Below are 21,241 nucleotides of genomic sequence, written 5' to 3' on the forward strand. Positions count from 1 at the left end.
CCACCTCTCGTCCAGTCATGATCGGTCGCTCTGTCCCTTCCATTGATTTGCAGGGCAGGTGCGTCTCCCGAGCTAATTAACTCTCTTCTCCACCGCAGCGCTAATTCCGCTCATCCAATCAAAGGCCTCAGTGTGAGCTCTTTGACTGGTGGCAGACGGCCACATGATGCCTGTGACATTTCTTGGGGATAATTCATGACTCACGCTTCCCCAGAAGAAGAAAAAATTTAACCCCTCGGTTCCTGGTATTTTGACACACTGGACGTTTTTCCTTTGCTGTTGGAGCCAATGTGGCTCCAGATATTATTTTCCTCAGGCCCACGGCTGGCTCCCTTTTTATTCCTTAGAATAATGTGTTGAAGGATTTAATGGATAAGTTCCCTGGGATTCTGCATTGTCCCTATTGTCAACAAGTGCGCTCAACTAATCTTTTTTTCTCACTCAATTTCTTTACACATTTTTTGCGACTTAAAATCAAGCACTGGCTTTTGCCTTTGGTCCCTACACTCAATATGATTTTAAAAAAGAAACACCAGTGCAGAGAAGATTATCATGTACATAAAGAAGGCCTCGGATGGCAGATTGATTAACCACGGTCCTGCTCTTCTGTTGACAATAAGACAAATATAGCAGACATCACGAGACTTAGCCTTTAAGCCGCCACAGCTCTGTGAGTTGGGGTATTTCTGTACACTGCTGCTGCTGCTGCTGCTGCTGCTGTAATTTTTGGACGGTTCAGACGGTTCGCCTTCGACTGACGGTGTATATAAAATGTGTGCGTATGAAAAAAAGAAGAGCCGTTGAGGATGAAAACGAGAACAAAAAGAAATTGTCTTGCTGTGTAGTAGCATGCATACCAGCCAGGTAGTTTAGAAAATTATTGTTATCATTATTGTTTTTTTTTACCTATTGTTATTATTTGATTTTTATAAATACATATATATATATGTGTATATATATATATATATATATATATATATATATATACATATATATATATATATATATATATATATATACATATATATATATATATATATATATATATATGTATATATATATATATATATATATATATATATATACGTATATATATATATATATGTATATATATATGTATATATATATATATATATATATATATATATATATATAAATATATGTGTGTGATGTTTCAAAGATGAATCTCTCTGGTAACTTAAACTGGATGTCAATGGCGTGGTCCTGTACATGAAAACTTGATGTCAAAAGTATTTAAAAAAAAAAAAAAAGTCTCTCATGACTGCAGATGTATCAGCACGGTGGTTCACTCATGTTTAGAAAACCATAGGGACGAAAATAAGCGTGTCGCGCCGCATGTGAATTCATATACGAACTATGACAGAACTACGACTTCTCACCTCCGCCTGTTTATTTTGAGTTTTCATGTGAACGACGGCATCATGCTGAACCTCATTTAAGGGTGCAGACTCGAAGATGTGCTGGTGACGTCATCGTCGTCTGCTGTTGTTGCTGCTGCATCGACAGGAACCTCCCTGTCCCCCGGCGCTGAACACAGGACAGGACTGATGGAGCTAGCGGCTATCAATACCAGTTTTTATCATCAGCGCTGCTGCCAAAACACAAGCAGCCCTTGTTGTGGGCGCAGCGTCAGTCGCTGACAGCTCCGGCTCCGCCCGCCTGCCCTTCGGCATCCCCACCAGCCACTGCCCGCCTCCACCCAGCCCCTCAACTCCACCTCAGCCCCCCACCTCCATCCAGTTCCTCTCCTCCACCTCAGTCCCTTACCTCCACCCAGTCCTTCACCTCCAGACCTCCAGTCAAACACTCAAAACCTTCCTGAGTGTGAAGCAGGCCGCCGCCCTCCACCCCCCAAAAAATGTTTGTAGCTATCAGCAGAAAACTGATGGGGGAAAAACTTGAAGAAAAAGAAATGTGACAGATTCTTTTTCATGTTTTTTCTTTTGGTTTCCTTGTTTGTTTTTTTCATGACGACAATGTTTACGATGTTTGTTATTTAATAAAGTGTCACACTGAAATTGAAATATCTACTGTTTTTTTTTTTTGTTTTGTTTTTTTTAACATATGCACGGGCAGCTTTTCACACATGCATCTGCCAGAGTTGCTCATTTAACCAAATGTGCCCTTTGTTTGATGTTTTTTTGTTTTTTGTTGTTCTAACAAAAGTGCACATGATATACTCTGCAGCCGCAATCTGGCCAGAGAAGACTGGCAGTAAATCCACGAGGGGACATAAAATAGCTTAATGCACAGCAGCACAATGGGTGGGTGTGCAGATGGCCTTGTGTGTGTGTGTGTGTGGGGGGGGGGGGGGGTAGCAGGGGGTACTGACTGGGTTTAGGGGAGAGGGTGTTATCTGAGCATGTCTGTGCAATTAATTACCAGGGTTTTTCACCAAGCACAGGTGCAAATGCTGTGATGCTTCCTCTGCTCTGCAATAGTCTCCCATCAAATCTCTGGTCGACACTGCACAGTGCAGACAACAGTGAAATGTGGGTCTATAATGGAAAAACAAAGCAAAGTAAGTCGTTTTTAGGTGCAGTTTTAGAAGCAGACAGCAGCCAGGAGGAGTTTTCCCTCAGAGGATACAATCTTATTTTAAGTGCTGGAATGTAGGAAGGTATCCAAAGTGAGACTTTATATACATTCACACCCCATGAATTTGGCGATTTGGAAGTCGAGCCTGCTGACATGCAGCACAAGCTGAAGATCAATGCTACATTTAGTCCCAACTTCTGGAGAAACCGAGTTCTTGAGATCAGTTCGGAAAAATCAACTTGAATTCCAGCAGCATATTCATGGGGTCATTTGAATTCGGTAGCTCAGATAGCGATTATGCTAATTTTAATGCTAATGCTAATACAGCAAATCCAAATGATTAAATCGTGTCAGAATTCACCATCCTTAAAATAGGAAAGTAAAGAAAAGAAACATCTGATACAAAAGTGGATTTCTTTTATCGATCCACAATAAAATCTAAAGGATTTTTTTCACTGATTGAAAAATTTCCACACTGTAGGATTAATTCAAGCTTATCTTATCTCTTATCGTATATGACCCAACAGATGTCTGCCATAAACTAAGGCGCAGAAATAACTTTCTATTCAAAGCAGCTTACTTGGCCCCGGCCAGGACTCGCTCTGTCTGCTCTCTCTGTTTTGATAGTATTAGAAAAATGATTATTTAAATGCCACTTGTAATCTGTCCACAGGGCCGGAGAGGGAGCCGGGGTCATAGCTGGTGGGTGGAGGGTGGAGGGTGAGGATACCTCAGAGGGGCGAGGATGCTCTGATTGGAGAAATGAGGGCAAAGGAGATGCACCACGGCTGTCGCAGCCTCTCCGGCTCTTTCCCAGCGGAACACAAATCATGCAGCACTCTGCCTCCCAGTGTCACGCCTCTATGGTGTGTTCCCAGTGGCTTTCTGATAGCCGCTGAAAGCTGGCTGCTGTTCACTGCTTTGTTTTTTCTTTTTGTTTTTTTTACGACCCTCAGAGAGCGAGCAAGCTCCAGGAAAAACTCCCTCGGTCGATGCTATCCAGAGACATTATCGATGCAGCTGTCCTTTCATGCAGCCGCTCGGCCTCAGCACAGGTTAGCAGCGGCTAGCGTCCATAACAACAGCGAGCTAACACCTTGGCAACAAACTGCCCCGTTTCAGGTCTGTATTTTTCATCCCGCAGGCCTGTGGTGATTTTTAAAATTCCAATTCCAAATTCAATCAATCTCCAGAAAACCACAAATTTCGCGCCTGTGTTCAACCTGACACAAAATCTCTAGTTTTTACCCTCATTGGGAAATTCTTTCTTTCATTATTTAACTGAAGCAGGCAGAACACTTCAATGTCAACTGCTCAACAGCCAACATGAAAATAATACATGTGGACATTTGAATTCACCTATCATACCGCTGACTCACGTGCAGCGCAGAATGAAGGATTTCCCATGAAAGCAACGGGGGTTTTGAATGGAGACGTGTCATTTGATATCAGGGTCAGTTCTCGGCTGCGAGTGCACTGGTCCAGTTTGGGACCTGGGAGAGCTGGAGCCTGCTGGCACCTTCTGACTAACGAACAGATGGTTCACTCAGTCGTGCCGACCATAAGTAGCAGGCAGAGGAGCCCACCAGAGGGGCGCCCAGAGAGACTCATCAGCCACATTCAATTATTTAAAAAAGACTTAATAGTTGTGACAGATATCCAGTAGTCTGACACACAGACCAACATTTAGGATGAAACTTGTCTGGCAGGAAAATAAAAAGCATATATAAGGTGTGTTTAGCTTCAACTCTGCAGGAAGTTATCCTCAAAATTAATACATGCCTAAGTACCTAAGGACAACAGCGCTAAATTAAGTGAAGTGAAGTACATGACGTAGTAGACTAAGAATGTTCATTCTGTCTTTGCTGATAGATTATTTTCTTTTGTTCACACAAATAAAATAAAGCAGGCAACATCTTTAGCTTGTTATTTGCCTACACAAAAGAAAATTGGAGTAAATACATGACGTAGTGCACGTCTCAGAAAAAAAAGGGAAATTCTATTCTCAAATTAATATGAGGCAAAATCAATGTGTCATCCTATTCGTGGTACCAAACATGGACACATTTGGAAATTTCCCTTTGTTTTTTTTTCATAAGTGAGTTCCCTGATTTCCCAAATACTTCCTGATAAGTGAGCATTCAGGCTGATGCTATGTTGGTTTAAAACAAGCTAAAGTTTATAAATAAAAAAAGCTAAACAAACAACGACCTCCCCCCTCATGTTACTGTAATCTGCAGCATGTGACCTTGCCCTGGGACTGATGACGGCAGGAGGGGGAGAGAGAGAGAGAGGAAGAGGGGGGGAGAGAGACAGAGAGAGAGAGAGGAAGAGGGGGAGAGAGAGAAAGAGTGAGAGAGAGAGGAAGAGGGGGAGAGAGAGAGAGATGCTGGACAGAACCTGCAGCACTCGGCAAACCAGTGGTTGGTCGGCCCTGAGCGGATTTAGAGGGAAGGGGGGGGGGGGGAGAAACACAGCAGCTCTGGGACACATATTATATTCCCACTGGTAAATCCTCTCCAACTCATTACCAAATCCTCAGTGCATGGCTGCTAATCTCTAAAGAGAGACCGACCAGGTGCCGGTCTTTTTGTAATGGAATTGTGCCACGCTTTAAGTTGATTGCATCAACAGTCGGCCGCCCGGGTAGATTTGAGTGGAGGAGGATGAATCGGTTCTGATGATTTTTTTTTTTTTTTTTTTTTGCACGTCTGCAAAAGTCTGGGATGAAAAAAAATGAGATTGAAAATAACATGCATAATTATAATTCTGAGAATGTTTGTGTGGTATCACAAAGGGCATCGCTACCTCTCACAGATTAGTGACAGCAGCCTGGAATCCAAAACTGCCTTTCTGGATTCCTTCGTCGGTTTCAAAGCTGTAAACAGAGGGCTAAACATTTCTTGAGGTCTGTGTGTGAGTCATATAGATAATAATTATAACACAGGGCCTTTAGATCTACAACATCCTGTAGGTCCCTGCCAGCGGCCATAAAGTCTCACTACGCAAGGTGGAATTCTGTTTTTAATCCTTATATACCTGATAAAAAAAGAATCCCTTTTATTCTGCAGTTCAACGGGAACTGTCGCAATTATCGCGAAGAAGCGCCGTGATGAGAGTGAAGTGGTGTTTATTTGTGCACGTCTGCAGCTTTTTGACTGACAGCAACATTGTTGGCGGGTCAGTCAGAGAGTCCAGTTCAAATCCAAAGGCTGATGAAAGAGACGCTGGTGGGTCCGATCGTGTGCATATCGAACATATGCACAGAAATCCCTTCGCTAATCAGCAAAAAGTGGGGTGGAGGGTAATCTTGAATTTGCATTTCGGGCCTCCTGATCTCACACTTCATTTATAAATAATGGCTTTTACATCAGTGATTAAAGGATTACACACAAATTCACTGTATGGGAAGGCTTAATCTCTCTCTCTCTCCCTCTGGTCGAGCGTGGAGGCCGTGTGCCGGATCTGATTGGCGGAGCTGTAGCCAGGAGAGACGGGCGATGGAGTCTCGGCGGAGACAACAGATTTGCTGGGGTAAAAAAGAAAAAGAGAAAAAAAAAGAACGGAGGCCTTCAATCGCGCAGAGCAGGAGGGTCCTGGGGGAGGCGGCCGGGGACCACACGGGCTCGCTGGCATTTCGCTCCACGAAAATCTCCGTCGTTCCCTTCTGCAGCTCTTTGTCCACTGTCGGCCAGGAAACTTCCCGCAGCACAATCGGGCCTCGGGTTTGCGGCCGCAGTGTGAAAATGTCAAAGCGAGAGGGAGACTAGCGGCTTTGGAGCACGGCCGGTTTTCTGCAGGATGTTTTCCCGGAGCTTTACTCTGACTAATGAGATTGTGCGGTAAAAGGCAGCGCACGCACACACAAACGCACGCACGTACACACACCGACTCGGCAGATGTGCCGGAGAATGAATTTGACCTCGCGCAGCTGCTGACTGAGGTCACCCAGATACCAGAACCTGAAGGCAGCGAGTGTGGAGGGCAACGCAAAGCTGGTGATCACGTGAAAGGAACAGCTAGGCTAATGCTACGTAACTCAGTTCTGTCCACCTGCTCATCCCGGTTTCAGAAGCTGCAACGACCGACAGCAGCCTCGTCACAAACCACGCACCCCTCGAAAGGAATGCAAATAACAAAATCACAGCACCCCGTCAGTGGCGTGTGAGCTCGAGGTTTTTTCTTTTTTCGGTCTCACCTGCACGTTAAATAGGCACTAAAACGCTTTCGCTGCCAACTGAGAAAAAGCACAAGTGCCGTGAACCGTCCTTTTATCCCGGCTGAACAGGACACGCTGAGCGTTAGCGGCAACGTGTCAATCGTTCGGTTGGAAGCTTCCTGTCGGTTGGTCAGCGTGAGAGCTCGCATGGTTCTAATTTGCCCTTTTTAAGCTTTTTAAACAGTGCTCAAACAGACCAGAATTGAATCATGTAAATTGTCACAATGTTCTAAATCCAATTTGAACTCCTGATAGCCTTTGGTTTGAAATTATGAAGCCAGGTTAATCTTTATGTTTTGCCTGAAAAGTCATTTCTCTGAAAACCATTTTATGCTAATTTTGCTCAAGTTGAATTACTTTTTACTCAAAATATTAAGGACTTGAAATAATAATGAAGGAAAAGTGCATGTTCAACCAATAATTATCCAGGAAGAGCAGCAGAAAAGTGCTACAAACCTATTATTTGGTGCATTTGAGTGGATTTACATGAAAAGAAGGTCTACACATTAACATGTTTCACAGTGAAATCATCTCAAACCGTCTCAACGTCATGTTGAATCCTGGAAAACGTCTCTCCTTCCACGCTGGCTCCCTCCAGACCGCCGGGCAGGGTCGTGCGTTTGAACTTCCTCTGAAGCTCGTTCACACATCGACGCCACCTGTGGGTCATTAGGGGCCCGCCGCAGTCATGAGCAGGTCACAGAGTTACAACGATAAAGGTGTGAACGCGCCAGAAAGCAGCCGAGGATCAAAGTCTCTGCGCAACTTGATAAACTTGAAAAGAGCTCTGGCTATTTCCTGGCTGAGCCCCGTTTGATGGTCGCTAACCTCTGAAAACGAGGCGCACGCTTCTGTTCTGAGTAGGTCACTTTAAAGGCGCAGGGTGCTGCAAAATTCACTTTTCCAATTTGACTTTTTCCAAATTCAATTTTCCAAGATTTTTTGTTTCTGTGCTGTCAGTGACTTTCACAGGCATAAGAAACCTTCTGAATTCTGTGCTTCTTCTGCTTTTGAGATGTCCTCAGCCGAGAGAACATCAAAAAGAATCATGTTGTGATGTCATCAGCTGAACTGCTACTTCTTACTGATTAGTGACATCAATCCCAGACAGTTTTTACTCTGCCTCATCACCTTCCTTCTCAATATGTGGAAGGAACAAAACATCATTTATCAGGAGTATTTTGGTGAGGTGACTGTAAACAGAGGGCTAAACATGCTGTTTTTCCAGAGACCTGTGAGACCATTAATGCTGCAAAGCTGCACCACACGAGTTGGAAATGAAAAATAAAGACCACACAATGGGTTGAATATGGGTCATTTAAACACAACAACAACAGTTAGCAGGCCTACATGCTAAAAACCGCTTGGACAATAATGCCAATTTTAGATTACGCTTAAAAAAGCATGACGGAACGCTTCGTTTCACAATATTCAGTCTCAAGACGTGCTCAGACAGATGTTTTCAAAGGGCGCGAAGTGACGGCGAGCGCGGTCGACACAAACACAGACAAAGTGATGCAACATAAACACGGCAACGCTCTGTATGAATAATGGAGAAGGAGTGACGTGGTGTTAGCGCTATTCACAAATGTTCGGGGAAAACTCTACAAACCACTACAACAACTTTTGGAATGGCATTACGGCACGCGCGTACACACACACACACACACACACACACACACACACACACACACACACACACACACACACACACACACACACACACTGGCAGGGTATTAGAAGCAGTGAGATGTGGGGGACTGACAGCAGGGAGTGTAAGAGCCGAGTCAGAGCGAGGACAGGAAGTCAGCGACAGGTCAGTGGGGCCGAGGGACGGGTGAGTGACGCTGGTGCTGATGCTTTTTTTTACATAAACGCAACATTTAACCCTGCAAAACTCTGCACATCTGAGTGCTTATGCATCAGCGTGTGTGATTATCTGATGATCTGATCCCGCGGACGCCGCAGCAACAGGAAGCAGCTCTTCCGTCACTGAGTCAGGATTTCTGAACTGATGCGGCCGGCGGAATCAAGGGTATTTTTCCCCGGAAACGTTCATGAGAGTGACGTAACTCCAGCCGCATCCTCCCATCTCGCCCATTGTCCCCCTTCCCCCCCAACCCCGTCTGGTTCATTAAAAGGATCCCGACCGCCCGCCGTCTGCTGGTGTGACGCAAAGCAGCGGGGAGAAATTAACAGGCGCAGAACCGGTTAGAGTAAATCTTGAATAATTTATTGACTTCTGTTTGTCTTCCTCTTTTTAAATTATTTCTAATGGGAAATAAATGTGCCTAAGTATGGAATATTTGAGGCAAAAGCACAGGACATCAAAAAAAGAAAAAAAGAAAAGAAAAACCAAGAAAAATATAGTGGCATTGTTTGGTGCAGGTTGTTGTTAATATGCTTAATAATATACAGAAAGTGCATACAAAATGACTCTACATCAGTATAAAAACCTACAGAAATGCACATCTTCAAGCTGCAGATTTGAATAAACTGACAACAACTCTGTTCAAAACCAAAACAAACACACTTTCAAAAAAGACACTTTCAGGTTCTGGCGCGTCAACACAAACACTGTTCTCCTTCGTCTCCCCGACGTCCCACATCCAGCAGTTAGTCTGACTGAGCGACGCACGTGTTAGTTTGCAGGGACGAGCAGGATGTAACCGTCCCGGTTCTTTTTGAAGTCGGCCCTGCTCTGGTCCACTCTGCTCTCCACCGTCACGCTCTTCAGTTTGCCGCGCATGTGGAGCTGCACGGCCGAGCTGCACACTTTGACCGGGAGTTTGGCTTTCCGGATCCTGGAAGACAAAAGATGATATGTTTTTGGTTTGTTTGTTCATTAGTGCTTGTACATCTAAAATCTTTCAGGATCACAAGAACACAGCTGAAGTGATTTTTTTTCTCAGGTCCCATATATTAATAGTCAGAATCAAACAGAAATACCACCGATAGCACATGTTGAAATGTCACAACTTCAACTTCAGCACAGTTTGAAACGTGAAATGCTCTCAAACTGTGAAACTTAAAGAAGAAATTCTTTTATATTTAACCACCATTTAAAAATACTGCCAACTCAATACCGAAACAATAAATATGCCGCCTCTCATTTAAATTTTTAGAGCGAACTAAACTAACTAAATTAAACAAATTGGAATGCTATTGGATCCCTATTTCTGTCCCCCTATTTCTAGAGTGTAGATGAAACAGCGACGTCTTCAAATAAAGTTTGTGGATCTTGAATCTGTTAACCACCTGTGACAATCCCAACCGCTGCAAATTCAGTGTACCTGGATTAATGTCACTGGAGACAATGCCTGAGCAACAACACACAACATTATCATGAGGCCAACTTTCAACTTGATTGAAAAACATCCGTCAGGTACGAGGGAACAAATTTCAGAACCACTATTTCTTTAAGATTTGAGGCATAGTCCAAATATCAAACCATAAGGACAATCCCGCTGGCTGTAGGTTAAAAAAACAAAAAACAAACATTAACCTGGAAGCGGTCAAAGCCTCAACCCTCTCAATAAAGGTCTGGATATACAGTTCATCAAATTTGAACAATGGAGACACTTGATATTCTTGTAGAATAAATCTGTTACTTTCACCATATTAGGGTGAAAGACTGGCGTTCTATCAAATTTCATCCTTGATGACTCATGCGTGAGGTGGGAGGGGGTAAGGGAGGTTGCTTTTTTTCACCCGGGTGCTTTTGACTGATGTTGTGCACGTCCAGACAGCAGGTGCTCGGATGCGTCACAGCGGATCTGGCTGCTGACAGCCTGGACGGGGAAGTGGGGCAGCGGGCAGTCAGCCGGAGACGATGCACGGCGACGTCGCCGCTTCCTCCCGGATCCTCGGGGGAACTCGTCGCTCTGCCAGACACAAGCCGAGCGGGCACATGACTCCTTTCACCGCCACCACAGCAGCAGCAGCGAGGTCACATGACGAGGCTTTGCAGCATTTCCAGCTCCCAAACGTCCTGCACGCTCAGGGGGGGATCACGAGTTTGTGTCCTTGAAAAGAAAATTCCTCTTTCCTTGAATGAAGCCTGAACTCCTGTCGTGCCGGGCTTGCGGTCACCTTTGTGCACTGATATTGTGACTGATGAGCAGCGCTGGCGCAGGGAAAAAAGACCCAGAAAAAACAGCTTGGCAACTGTGTGTGTTTTGGCAAGAGCAGCCTGTCGTGGCTGGGAATCACAGCAGATAAAGTCCCACTTTAAGGTGAGTTTAATTTATGCAGATTACATCACTTGGGGGATGTTACGCAACAGTCTGGCAATCTGCTTGAGGGAAAGTTTGGAGGCAGGTGAGAAACAAGAAACAGCGAAAATGGGCACAGCAGCTTTGAAGAACTATTTTTTTTTCACAAAGTAAAACTCCTTCTGTTCAACTGTGATATATGACAGAAAACCGTGCGAGAACTGAGCGTGCTCAAAAGACATGTTACAGATGTCGAACTTGACACCCGGAAAAAAAAGGGGTTAAAATGTTTTTCACTTTTTTTTCCTGATATGTTTCATCAAGACATGTTGATGAAAAGTGAAAGAACACACAAGCGAGAAGCGACTTCTGGGGGACTGGGGGCACGAGGACCTGAGGGAAGGGGAGGAAACACTGCTGAGGCTGTAAACAAAACGAGGGCAGGACGGACGGAGGAGCTGCAGAGGCGGGAAAACGGAACAATGGCTGGAAGCTTGAAGTAGGACAGCACACAGGAGGGCCGGGTGGCGGAGTGGAAGAGGAAATAAGTGGGAAACTTTCTCCAGTTCACATGACGGCGCAGGCGACACAACAGATAAGATATTTTTTAGCAAAGCGGAAACCAAAACATTAAAACGAGATCTGAGCCAATCGGCGGCGGAAGCAGCAGCAGCAGCAGCAGCAGCAGCAGCAGCAGCAGCAGCCTCCCGTCTTCGGCTCTGCACTGAATCAACTCGAACTGGCTGCATGTTTCCGAATGAGGTCAGTGGCCCACATCAGTCACTCAAACAGGTGTGGCCTTGATTTCCTCCCTCCAAAGTCCCGCTCCTCCTCTCTCTCTCCGACCCTCCGCCCAGCGACACCAGCTGTCCTTGCCGACTGGGATGGCGACACAGAAACCCACTGACCCCCCCCGCCCCCCCTCCTCTGCACTCCCCAACATGCTTTTGATATTTCCGGGAGATTGATCCTTGAGGCCCGGCGTGTCGAGGGAAGGCGCACAGCCCTGGAATCAGGCCGTCCTGCAACTGCTCAGACACAGCTGACTGATAAACGGAAGCGTCTAAAGGCTGTGACGGTTCTCATCACAAACAAATACATAAATTCACATCTGTGATTTGACTGCAGCAGCCGCACCAGCGTGGAGTAAAATTTTACCGCTGCCAAATGTTCAATCTGACTGCGTCCAACAGAGCAGCGGTGTCGCATCAACCCTCTCCTCCCCTCCCCTCCCCATTTATCTAAAGCGTCAATACACATTTATGTCTGGGTTGTGTCATGACCACCGAGCGCTAAAGAGATTTAGTTTTAACGCTGCGATGACAGTTTTAACACGGTGCTAGACAGCTTTTATTATTATACCAGGGGATTTTCTCAGCGGGTAACATTTATTCGCTTTTACCCCAACGACCGACTTTGGTGGGAGTTTCGTTAAAACACTGTGGCCACGTAGCCCAGCAGCTACTAGCCATGTGGCTACTAGCCATGTGGCTAATGTCATGAAACCTGACTGGACAGGATCAGACAGACAAACTGCAGTTTATCTTTCTCCCTCGAAAAATACATATATATACAGAGTCAGCCAAAATAATATATACACACATCAGGAAAAGGAAAAGAAAAACTTAGCATTAATATTTCAATAGCAAATTTATTCTGAGATCCCCAGATTAAAACAAGCTACCTTGGGCCTCTACAATTACAAGAGGTGCTCAAAGTGGTGGCCACTGGCTTCCAGACATTTATGTGTACAGGGAATTACTGCTTGGGTAACGTTTGTTACCGCAACACTTGTTGATGCTACATGCATGAGGGTAATGCCATCTGATGGGAAAACATCATACAGCAGTAGACAGTGTTAGTGTCATTTGATCAACCTTCGAAAGCGGTACCTGTATGTACAGAAGTACTTTACTTTATTGAATATTTATGAAAGCTTTTCTTTTCCTGTTGTGTGTATACATCATTTTGGCTGACTGTATGTAACTATATATAAAAGACACCCCACCCCGTGGCCCTGCCCCGACACCCACCCTGATCTTGACAAGTGTGACACTCTTCTTGTAGAGACAAGGCTACAATTTCCCTTCAGCAGTCTTAATTAGCACTTCCACCCTGCAGCCTGGCAACGATCGCATATGCAGGAAGCAGGAAGGGTGGGTGGGCGGGGGGGAGGGGAGTGGGTTAGGTGGGTCGGGCCGCGGCCGGTGAGACAAACCCCCGCAGGGTCTCTAGCGCTTTGGCGTCACACTGTTGATCATCGCCTTCCAATAATTACCGCCATCGTCACTGGACACAGTGGGACCATCTCGCCCAGCTGCACCCTGCCTCCCAAGACCCATCAGGGGGCCTTCTGGGAAAAGATGAAAAAAAAAATGAGTCACGCTGTAAAGTACGTCAGTGCAAATACTAGTCCACCTCCTGATAGAGATTTTTTTTCCTCTCACTGCTGAAGCTCGATTTTTAAAAAGTGACTCATTCGCGACCTGCCGTGAAGATGCTGAGTGTCTCGTTAGTGGGACTGTTAGTCGGGAGCAATGGCTGCAGAAGAGGTTTGACTGCAGGGCCACTGCAGGGCCGCTCGCTGCAGGAATCCCGGCCAGGTCAGCGCAACTGGTTTAAAACCTCAAAATAAGACGTGGCACTCCAGCTCCAAATGTGCAAATTGCAAGCTTATTGCACCAAAAATAACTTGGCTTTCTTATTGTACAATGGGAGGAACCTGGATGTGCTGGATGCAACACTAATGCGGTCCGTCACGAAGGTCACATGGTCTTGCTGCACAGCTGTTGTACTTCACCGAAGGCTAGAATTCCACCGGAAGGACGACTTCTAATACGAATGGAGGAGGCAGAAGGCTTCATAACCCACTTCCCCTGCGTGATGGTGATTCTGTCCGAAATGATTCGGGCCTCTTGCTGGAAACCAATCAGAGGGTCACTCAAAAATAACTGCTGAACTACAAACACGCAGAGACACACATCTCCCTTCGCCTCACAAGGCCTCCTCATACGCTCTCGTGCACTTTCAGATCCGGAATTCGTGCTTTCTTTTTTAAAACAAAACATCTGCTTTCAAAGGGGAACAAAAACCTTCGAGCCAGCCGCCTAAGCTCCAGTTTATGACATTCTGCAAAGTGGCCTAAACAAATTGAAAGATAGCCTGTTCTTGCCTCGGAGAGAACACAGGTTTAAGCAAAGTAAAGAATCACATGTTTTTAACCAGCCTTTCGCTCTTTTTCAGATCAGTTTCGCCCCCCATCACACCTTCCATTTGCTACACACGACATACAGTGACCGGGTGGAACAAGAACAAACCCGACTGCTACAAATCTGACTTCAATCTTTTTTATCTGGAAAAGTTTTGGTTGTGAAAACAGAACCGTGGCACCTTTTGTCAATTCAAAAAGCTGTTTGCACTTTGCACAAAATACACAATTGATGGGGGGGGGTTCACACAGAATGCAAACGTCGAGCAGTGACAAGGTGGCAGAGTCGTTGAGTTTTGAGAACTTTGACATCCTTCAAAAAACAAAGGTAGCATCCAGTGGTGGTGCCGCGATGAAGACGGAAACGTCGACGGCTGACAAGCGTGTTGTGCGCGTCTCCCGGCACGACACTGACAGACAGGATGCAAATAATATAAACCAGGATCTCCACAAGGCTCGACTCGGGTTCAACTCCTGCATTTCTGTCGCAAATACCTGTCGATGGAGAGGCAGGTGGGGAGAGTTTCATTCCTTGGGGTTGAAAGCTGACAGTGCAACTCATGTCTGTGTGAGACAATTGTGCATTGTTTGTCCAAGCACAAAATAACTGTGACTAACGCTTGCAGCTCATGTGCTGCGTGTTGTTTCCTCCACGAGGAGGTTCATGTGGGGGGGGGGATAATTGGCTCACGCGCTAACGTCAACCAGTCACATGCTTTCCAGAGAGGCGACGTTCGACAGCTTCATCCCAGGCTGGAGAATCTCGTGAACCACGTGACCCCGGCGGCACGACGGGGGACCGGCCAGGAAATGGGTCAGCGCCGATGCGCGTCGCGCGAGTCGTCCACCTGAGCTCAAAAAAAAAAAAATAATTTGTTGCCACGGTTACCGGGCCGCTCGATCCCGTGCGACTACCGTGTGAAAATCAAGGGGCGTAAATGAAAGCGGTGGCTGTTTCCGTCTGGGCTGTTTGTTTGGATGGAGGGCGAGGAGGAGACATCGAGGACAGTCACAGTGGGAAGGAGGCGGGGGGGCAGCGGTGCGGTGGGAGGGACACAGGGCTCTATTTCAGGCGGCGGATGATGACGCCTTTCACGACCTAAAAATCGAATTTAGAACTCTGAGAGAGGTGGGGGGGGTGGGGGGTTGTGGATTCGCCCCCTCCAGACGCTAACAAGCTGCCAGCCGTCCAACCAGGTCACTCAGGAAAGTCAAGAAGTGACTCCGGGAAAAAGTTCCCATTATGAGCGTCGCCACTCATCAACAGCCTAATCACAAGACCACCACTCACATAGGCTTTGAGGTTAATGAAATCACGTTTGTTTTTGTCCTTCTCCTCCTTCTTCCTCTCCTCCTGTATTTTCCTACCGACTCTGGGATGGGAGGGGTGACCCAGAAGATTTGCCATTAATGCAACACTGTCCCGGGCCTTTCCATATTCATAACTGGAAATGCTGATGCAGAGCAGCGGCTGAGAAAGTGAACGGAGAAGGAGAGAAAGGCCCCGAGGAGGGGGAGGAGGAGGAGGAAGAGGAGGAAATGAAAGCAAATCAAAATCAGATGACGGAGAGTGGAAGGAGTCAAATATCGAGGAGGATAAATAGAAAATGCTAATTTCTTTTTCTTTGGACTCAGCTGGTGGTATAGACGGATCTTTTATTGAGTTGTTTTTCCCCTCTCGTGTCACCGCGTGATGAGGATGAGCGGCGGGGAGGCTGCAAGTCCGTCGTTGCTGGAGGCAAACAATCACCCACAGTGGTGTTCATGAAGGTCAAGCTCTTAGTCTGCAAAACCAGACTGATTCAACTATCAGGCATCGGAATTGAACCGACAGCCTACAACAGCATTGACCACGGCAGCAGCAAACCACTCATGGGAAATCTCAGGGTATAAGTGTCATTTTGTTGGTGTGGACATAGACAGTTCAGATAATACGTCTTGTTGGATTAAAAAAGACAAATAAATAAAATGACATCAAAAAATAAAGTTAGTCAGCTGCTGTGAAGCAGAGTGGAGGGAACCAGGAAGTCCGGCCACCATCGGCCAGTGAGTGATGTTCTTACATCTCTGTTGGTGGCAGCTTCTTTTTCCAGTATTCAGACACGTTAGCGATTCTGCTGCGCACTTTAGAGAACGCTTCATTCCGCCTCTTCGCAACTTCTGTCAACACAAATTCACTGGTGACTGACTTTTATCTTGCGTCAAACAAACAAACATGCAAACGTCTCTGTGGAACTGTCACTTTGTGCACAGAAACTGGATTCTTCTTTTAAGAAGAAGAGTCGCTCCGCTGCCATCGTCGCAGGATCAATTGCAACCCAAATTGCCTTTTAAGCAAAGAATCCTCCACAATCTTTAAGACCTTAAAGGAGGGTGGGGGGGCTGATCGTACCCTAAATCCTGCATTTAGCCTCTCTGAAACTGGCCCAGCTGTCCCAGCAGATGGTCCACGAGTCCACACACACACACACACCCTTCAGTCAACACACACACACACACACACACACACACACACACACACACACACACACACACACACACACACACACGGCTTCTCTTTCAGTAAACATAGCGACACACACACACACACACACAAACACACACACACACACACACAGCCTTCTCCCTCATTTGTGCTGACAGCCCAGACCCAGGTGACAGGAAGGGAAAGCAGGAGTGAGACGAGGAGGAGAAAGGAGGAGGAGAGAGGAGGAGGAGATGCTCCTCCATCTGGGGAGCAGGAGACGGATGTGACACGACAACAAGTCAGACAAGCCATCCTCGCTGCCGTCCTCGCCACTGCAGCAGCAGCAGCAGCCGCAGCTTTGAAGTCAAATTCTGCCTTGTGCCTCTGCTGACCCACTTTTGCACGAGCCACCGCCGCCGTCGCCGCCGCCGTGCACTCTTTCAACTGTAAACACTCACACTCTTGCTGGCGTAGAGAGTCGAGACCAAAAGACAGTAAACAGCGGCAGCGACAATCGGCTCCATTGACCGTCTCCTCCCGTGACCGCCGGCACAAAACTTCGTCAACCAGAGAGTGACGCGCGTGACTCTCATCGTCCGGGGAGCCGCTTCCTGGGCCGAGGGAGGCACAAGACCGGCGTGCGTGCCTGTGCACAGTTGCCCCCCCTTCATTCCTCCTGTCACATGCTCACACACTTCCACCGCTAACCCCCTGACTTTGCCTCACGGGCCTTTTGGTGAATAATCCGGTCGGGGTCGCGACCCCTTCCCATTCACCACAGATGGTGGCACAATGACGGGGCGGAGGGGCTGAAACTGATTCCTGGTGGGGGCCGACCCTCCCTGTGCCGCGGACCCCGAGTCAGCTGCTCAAAGGGGGGGAGCCTGACACGCAGAGCAGCAGCAGCAGCAGCAGCAGCAGTCACCCCGCCTCCCTGCCTCCCCCCACACCTCCACCACCCACATCCCCCACCTCCAAAAGAAATATAGACAAACCCAGACCAAAAGTCTAGCGCTCGTAAACCCCACAAAAGCCTCACCAGGGATCTGCGGGATCAGCTCGCTGAACATACACGCCGAGAAACTCATCAAAGTAGGAACACACACACACACACACACACACACACACACACACACACACACACACACACACACACACACACACACACACTCTGGTGCGGCTTCCGTCTGCCGAGCCGAATAAACAGCAGTCTGGCACGAGCGGCTGAGGTTTCATCTCTACAGGAGGCCAGAAATCTAATCTAAATCTTAAAGTGTCTACAAGCAACATTTTGTAATCAAGTTTGGCTTAAAAAGACGAAAAATGATTTTGAGCTTCATTCAGAGAAACACGTTGGAAGAATATTCTCACGAAAAAATTAATTAATAAATAAAAATATTTTTGGGGGAGAATTGGTGTCTTAATTTCGTTGACCTTTTGCCCTGATTGTCCACAAAATCTTCACATTTCCATTTTCTGAATTGTTTATGTGTTGCAGAAATGGATTTAGGGTCAGACTTTGTTTTGAAAGGGTTAAACAGCAGCATTTGGGGCCAGTTAGGCTCCTCACAACTAATGCATGACAATCACTTTCACAGAGCGTAGTCCACGCGCTCGGGGGACTACGGCGCGTGTTTCCTTTTTGCTGCCTTGAATTTAATATGGACTCTTGGGAGTCTCGGCTCGGTGCGTGGCCCTGAGCTGAAACCCATCCAAATAATTAAACACACGCAGATGGTTGAGTTTTGTTGTCGTGTAAATGTGTGTTTTCATATCTTAATTAGCGGCTGGAAGCGAGGGGGGGGGCAGGAGGAGGGGGTTGCTGGTGTACTTTAACTGCAAAAAAAATAATAATGAGCTGAGCTATAAAGACACAGAAGATTTTGGTGGATTATTGGCACAAGAGCAGTGAATTTCTTCCAGGAGACAATCTCCAAACTGTGTTTTTTTTTCCTTTTCTTTTCTCGCTTTTCTTTCCTCTAGCTTGCGTCACTCGGCGCTGCTGGCGGGATTTGAAGGACTGATACTTCGGGAGGCCAATTACGGACAACTGGGTGCCGTCCCGCCAGGCCGCGCTCAACAAAAAAAAAACACTCCCACACTTCCACACGCGTCTGCCATCGGCCACCAGAAACAGCGGCGCCACGCATGTCGAGCCGTTCACATGAGGAGCGGCATTGTGGGTGAATGTGATTCAGATATTGAAAAAGAAAAAAAAAACGGCGTCAGAGAAACGGTTTGCCGCCTGATGGATGCGATAAATGTCAGCGAGACTGATTCATTTCGTGGCGCTTATTCAGAGCACCGACAACTACGACAGTGATAAATGCCGCTGCGCGTGATTGGTGTAATTGTTATGCGGCATTAATGAACTGGCCTCGAGCAACAATGAGGCCCGGTGCTGCGCTTTTCTCACACACGTGACACCGAGACCCGGGAGACTTTGCAGCTGTCGCTGCCTCACATTCATGAAAAACTGAAATAATCCCTTTTATTTATTTATTTTAGAACAAATGAAATCAGCTGCTGCAGGGACTCGACTGTCTCGTGACCGGCAGGCATTCAAATGTACTCGTCTCTGACGCCCCACTGACTTGTCACTGCCGCTGGTTCTCTCGGGTGACAAGCAGGAATAATTTAAAGGTCCCATTTTATGCAAAATTCAACAACAATCTGTGGCTCCAACCTGTCGGTGAACTCGCTCGCTGGAGATGAGCAGAGTATAGCCTTTGTTTGCTGGCTCCGCTTTTCACAAAACGTGTGTTAAAACGCACATTCCTGCATATAGGTCCTTTGTGATGTCCCAAGTGACACAATCCCTAAGCCTGCTTCCTGACCGCTTGAATTTGTCTCCATTCAAATGTGTGGAAGGTCCAAGAAACCACAGAGCAGGAATTTAAAACCCAGAGTTTCTGAATGCTGTGTTATTTTGGTTGCGTTCAGACTGCAGGCGAATCTGATTCAAGTCAGATTCCTTCTCAAATCCAATTTTTAGGTCTGACTGTCCACACTGTTTTTAGCCAGTGTCCAAATGGGATCTGGCTCTTTCTACTTTTTCTGTCTGCTCCATTACGTTACAGCTCCGCACCTGGAATGGCGCTCTCTGGTGGCGCTCTCTGGTCTGGCACATTGGCTCTGGCGTCACGTCGAGTGACATCACGGACGATCAAAACCCATCGGTGTGTTTGGAGCTGTTCACACTGAGACGCATCTGTCCATCTGTCCAAAAAACCTTCCGAGGGCGGTTTCAATCCGTTTTGCAAAAATCGGATGTCTTGTGATTTGTGACTGTTCAAACTACAAAACAGCCATCCGGTTTCAATCTGGATGGGCTAAAATTCGGATTCCGGCTGGCAGTCTGAACGCAGCATTAAAAAGATTTAGAAATCTGAAGATTTTTCTAAATGATCACACAAGGCTTTTCAACTGGAGTCCAGAATGCACAATAAAGGTGCAAATGACGATGAGGAGCCCGCCGTTTTAGTTTTTTTTTTTAAGCTGAGGACTAACCGTGTGAAGTGGTCCACCATGGATCCCACCAGCTCGCCCACTCGGTCCTGGTTGGGGCACAGCTCCCCTCGCTGCAGGCACAGCAGGATGTCGTCCTGGGATGACGAGTGCAGCGCCACCAGCTGGTCGACCCCGTTGGTCACGCTGAGTCCTGTGAACTACAGAGGCAGAGATGCAAAAACTCGGGTTGGAGAAGAGCCGCGTCAATGAAAACATGGCAACAAGTTGAAGTCTCTGAATGTGAATTTTCATCAGCATGTTTTCCAAACAAAGCACTGATACCTGCTGAAGGTTAAAGGTCATTCTATGCCAATCAAGTGGCCCACAAGGCTGGATGACATTTAAACAGGAATTTCCCGTGTAAAGATCATGACAACCTTTTCCAAACGGATAAAAAAAAAAAATGACGCACGTTTAGCAGGTAACATTTAGCGTCCGGGAAAAGGCCTCGGCTGTGACCTGATCCGGACTGATCTGGATACCAACGTCAAGTTCAGCTCTGGAATTTAATTTGCATAAAAATGTCAGCGGGATTATCATCTTAGTATTATTAGGCCTGTTGATATAATACATCGCTGTACAGCAGAGAGGGGGGTCAAGGGTCAAGCCCCGGGGGGATGAAGCGGGAGAATTCCGCTCCACTCTGCTCCGAGCACACACGGTGAGAGGGACGCGCACGTGCCGAGGTGCAAGAAGGGAAAGCCGTGAGCCGGGTTGGAATGTGGAATGATGCTCAGATTTACCAACTTCTGCTCGAGCGCTGAACTGAAGTGTGGCTTTGGAGCTTTTCAGCAGAGGTTTCAGCAACACGTGCACTAAACAGCAAGCTTGTTTGTCTGAATGAGCACTTGTTCCTGATTATTGAAAGACATATGTAGCAGCCACTCAGTCTGCAACCACCTCTGACTGCCTTGGAGACGTTCCACTGGGACCTGATCTAATGGTCCAGCATCACACACACACACACCCCTCATGTCTTCAGAGATGCTGTTTTTTTTTTTCCGTAGCACAGATTCAAAAAGGTGGCGTTTGGTCCATATTTGGTCAAAGGTTGGAGACGATAT

At 46.8% G+C, this 21,241-nt stretch overlaps 1 protein-coding gene across 1 annotated transcript in view; it reads right to left on the bottom strand.

The window, feature by feature from the left end:
- Positions 1-8,989: 8,989 nt before the first annotated feature.
- Positions 8,990-21,241, bottom strand: part of myo1g (myosin IG) — a 36,425-nt gene continuing 24,173 nt past the window's right edge. The window contains exons 21-22 of the mRNA XM_076011779.1: positions 20,178-20,335; positions 8,990-9,582 (exon numbers count right to left, since the gene is read on the bottom strand). Of these exons, the coding sequence (XP_075867894.1) occupies positions 9,420-9,582; positions 20,178-20,335 (321 nt within the window). The 3' untranslated portion in view covers positions 8,990-9,419. The remainder of the gene's footprint in view (positions 9,583-20,177; positions 20,336-21,241) is intronic.

The sequence above is a fragment of the Nelusetta ayraudi genome, unplaced genomic scaffold, assembly GCF_046127955.1.
Source record: "Nelusetta ayraudi isolate G7.1 ecotype Tasmania unplaced genomic scaffold, CSIRO-AGI_Nayr_v1 ptg000135l, whole genome shotgun sequence".
NCBI lineage: Eukaryota > Metazoa > Chordata > Actinopteri > Tetraodontiformes > Monacanthidae > Nelusetta > Nelusetta ayraudi.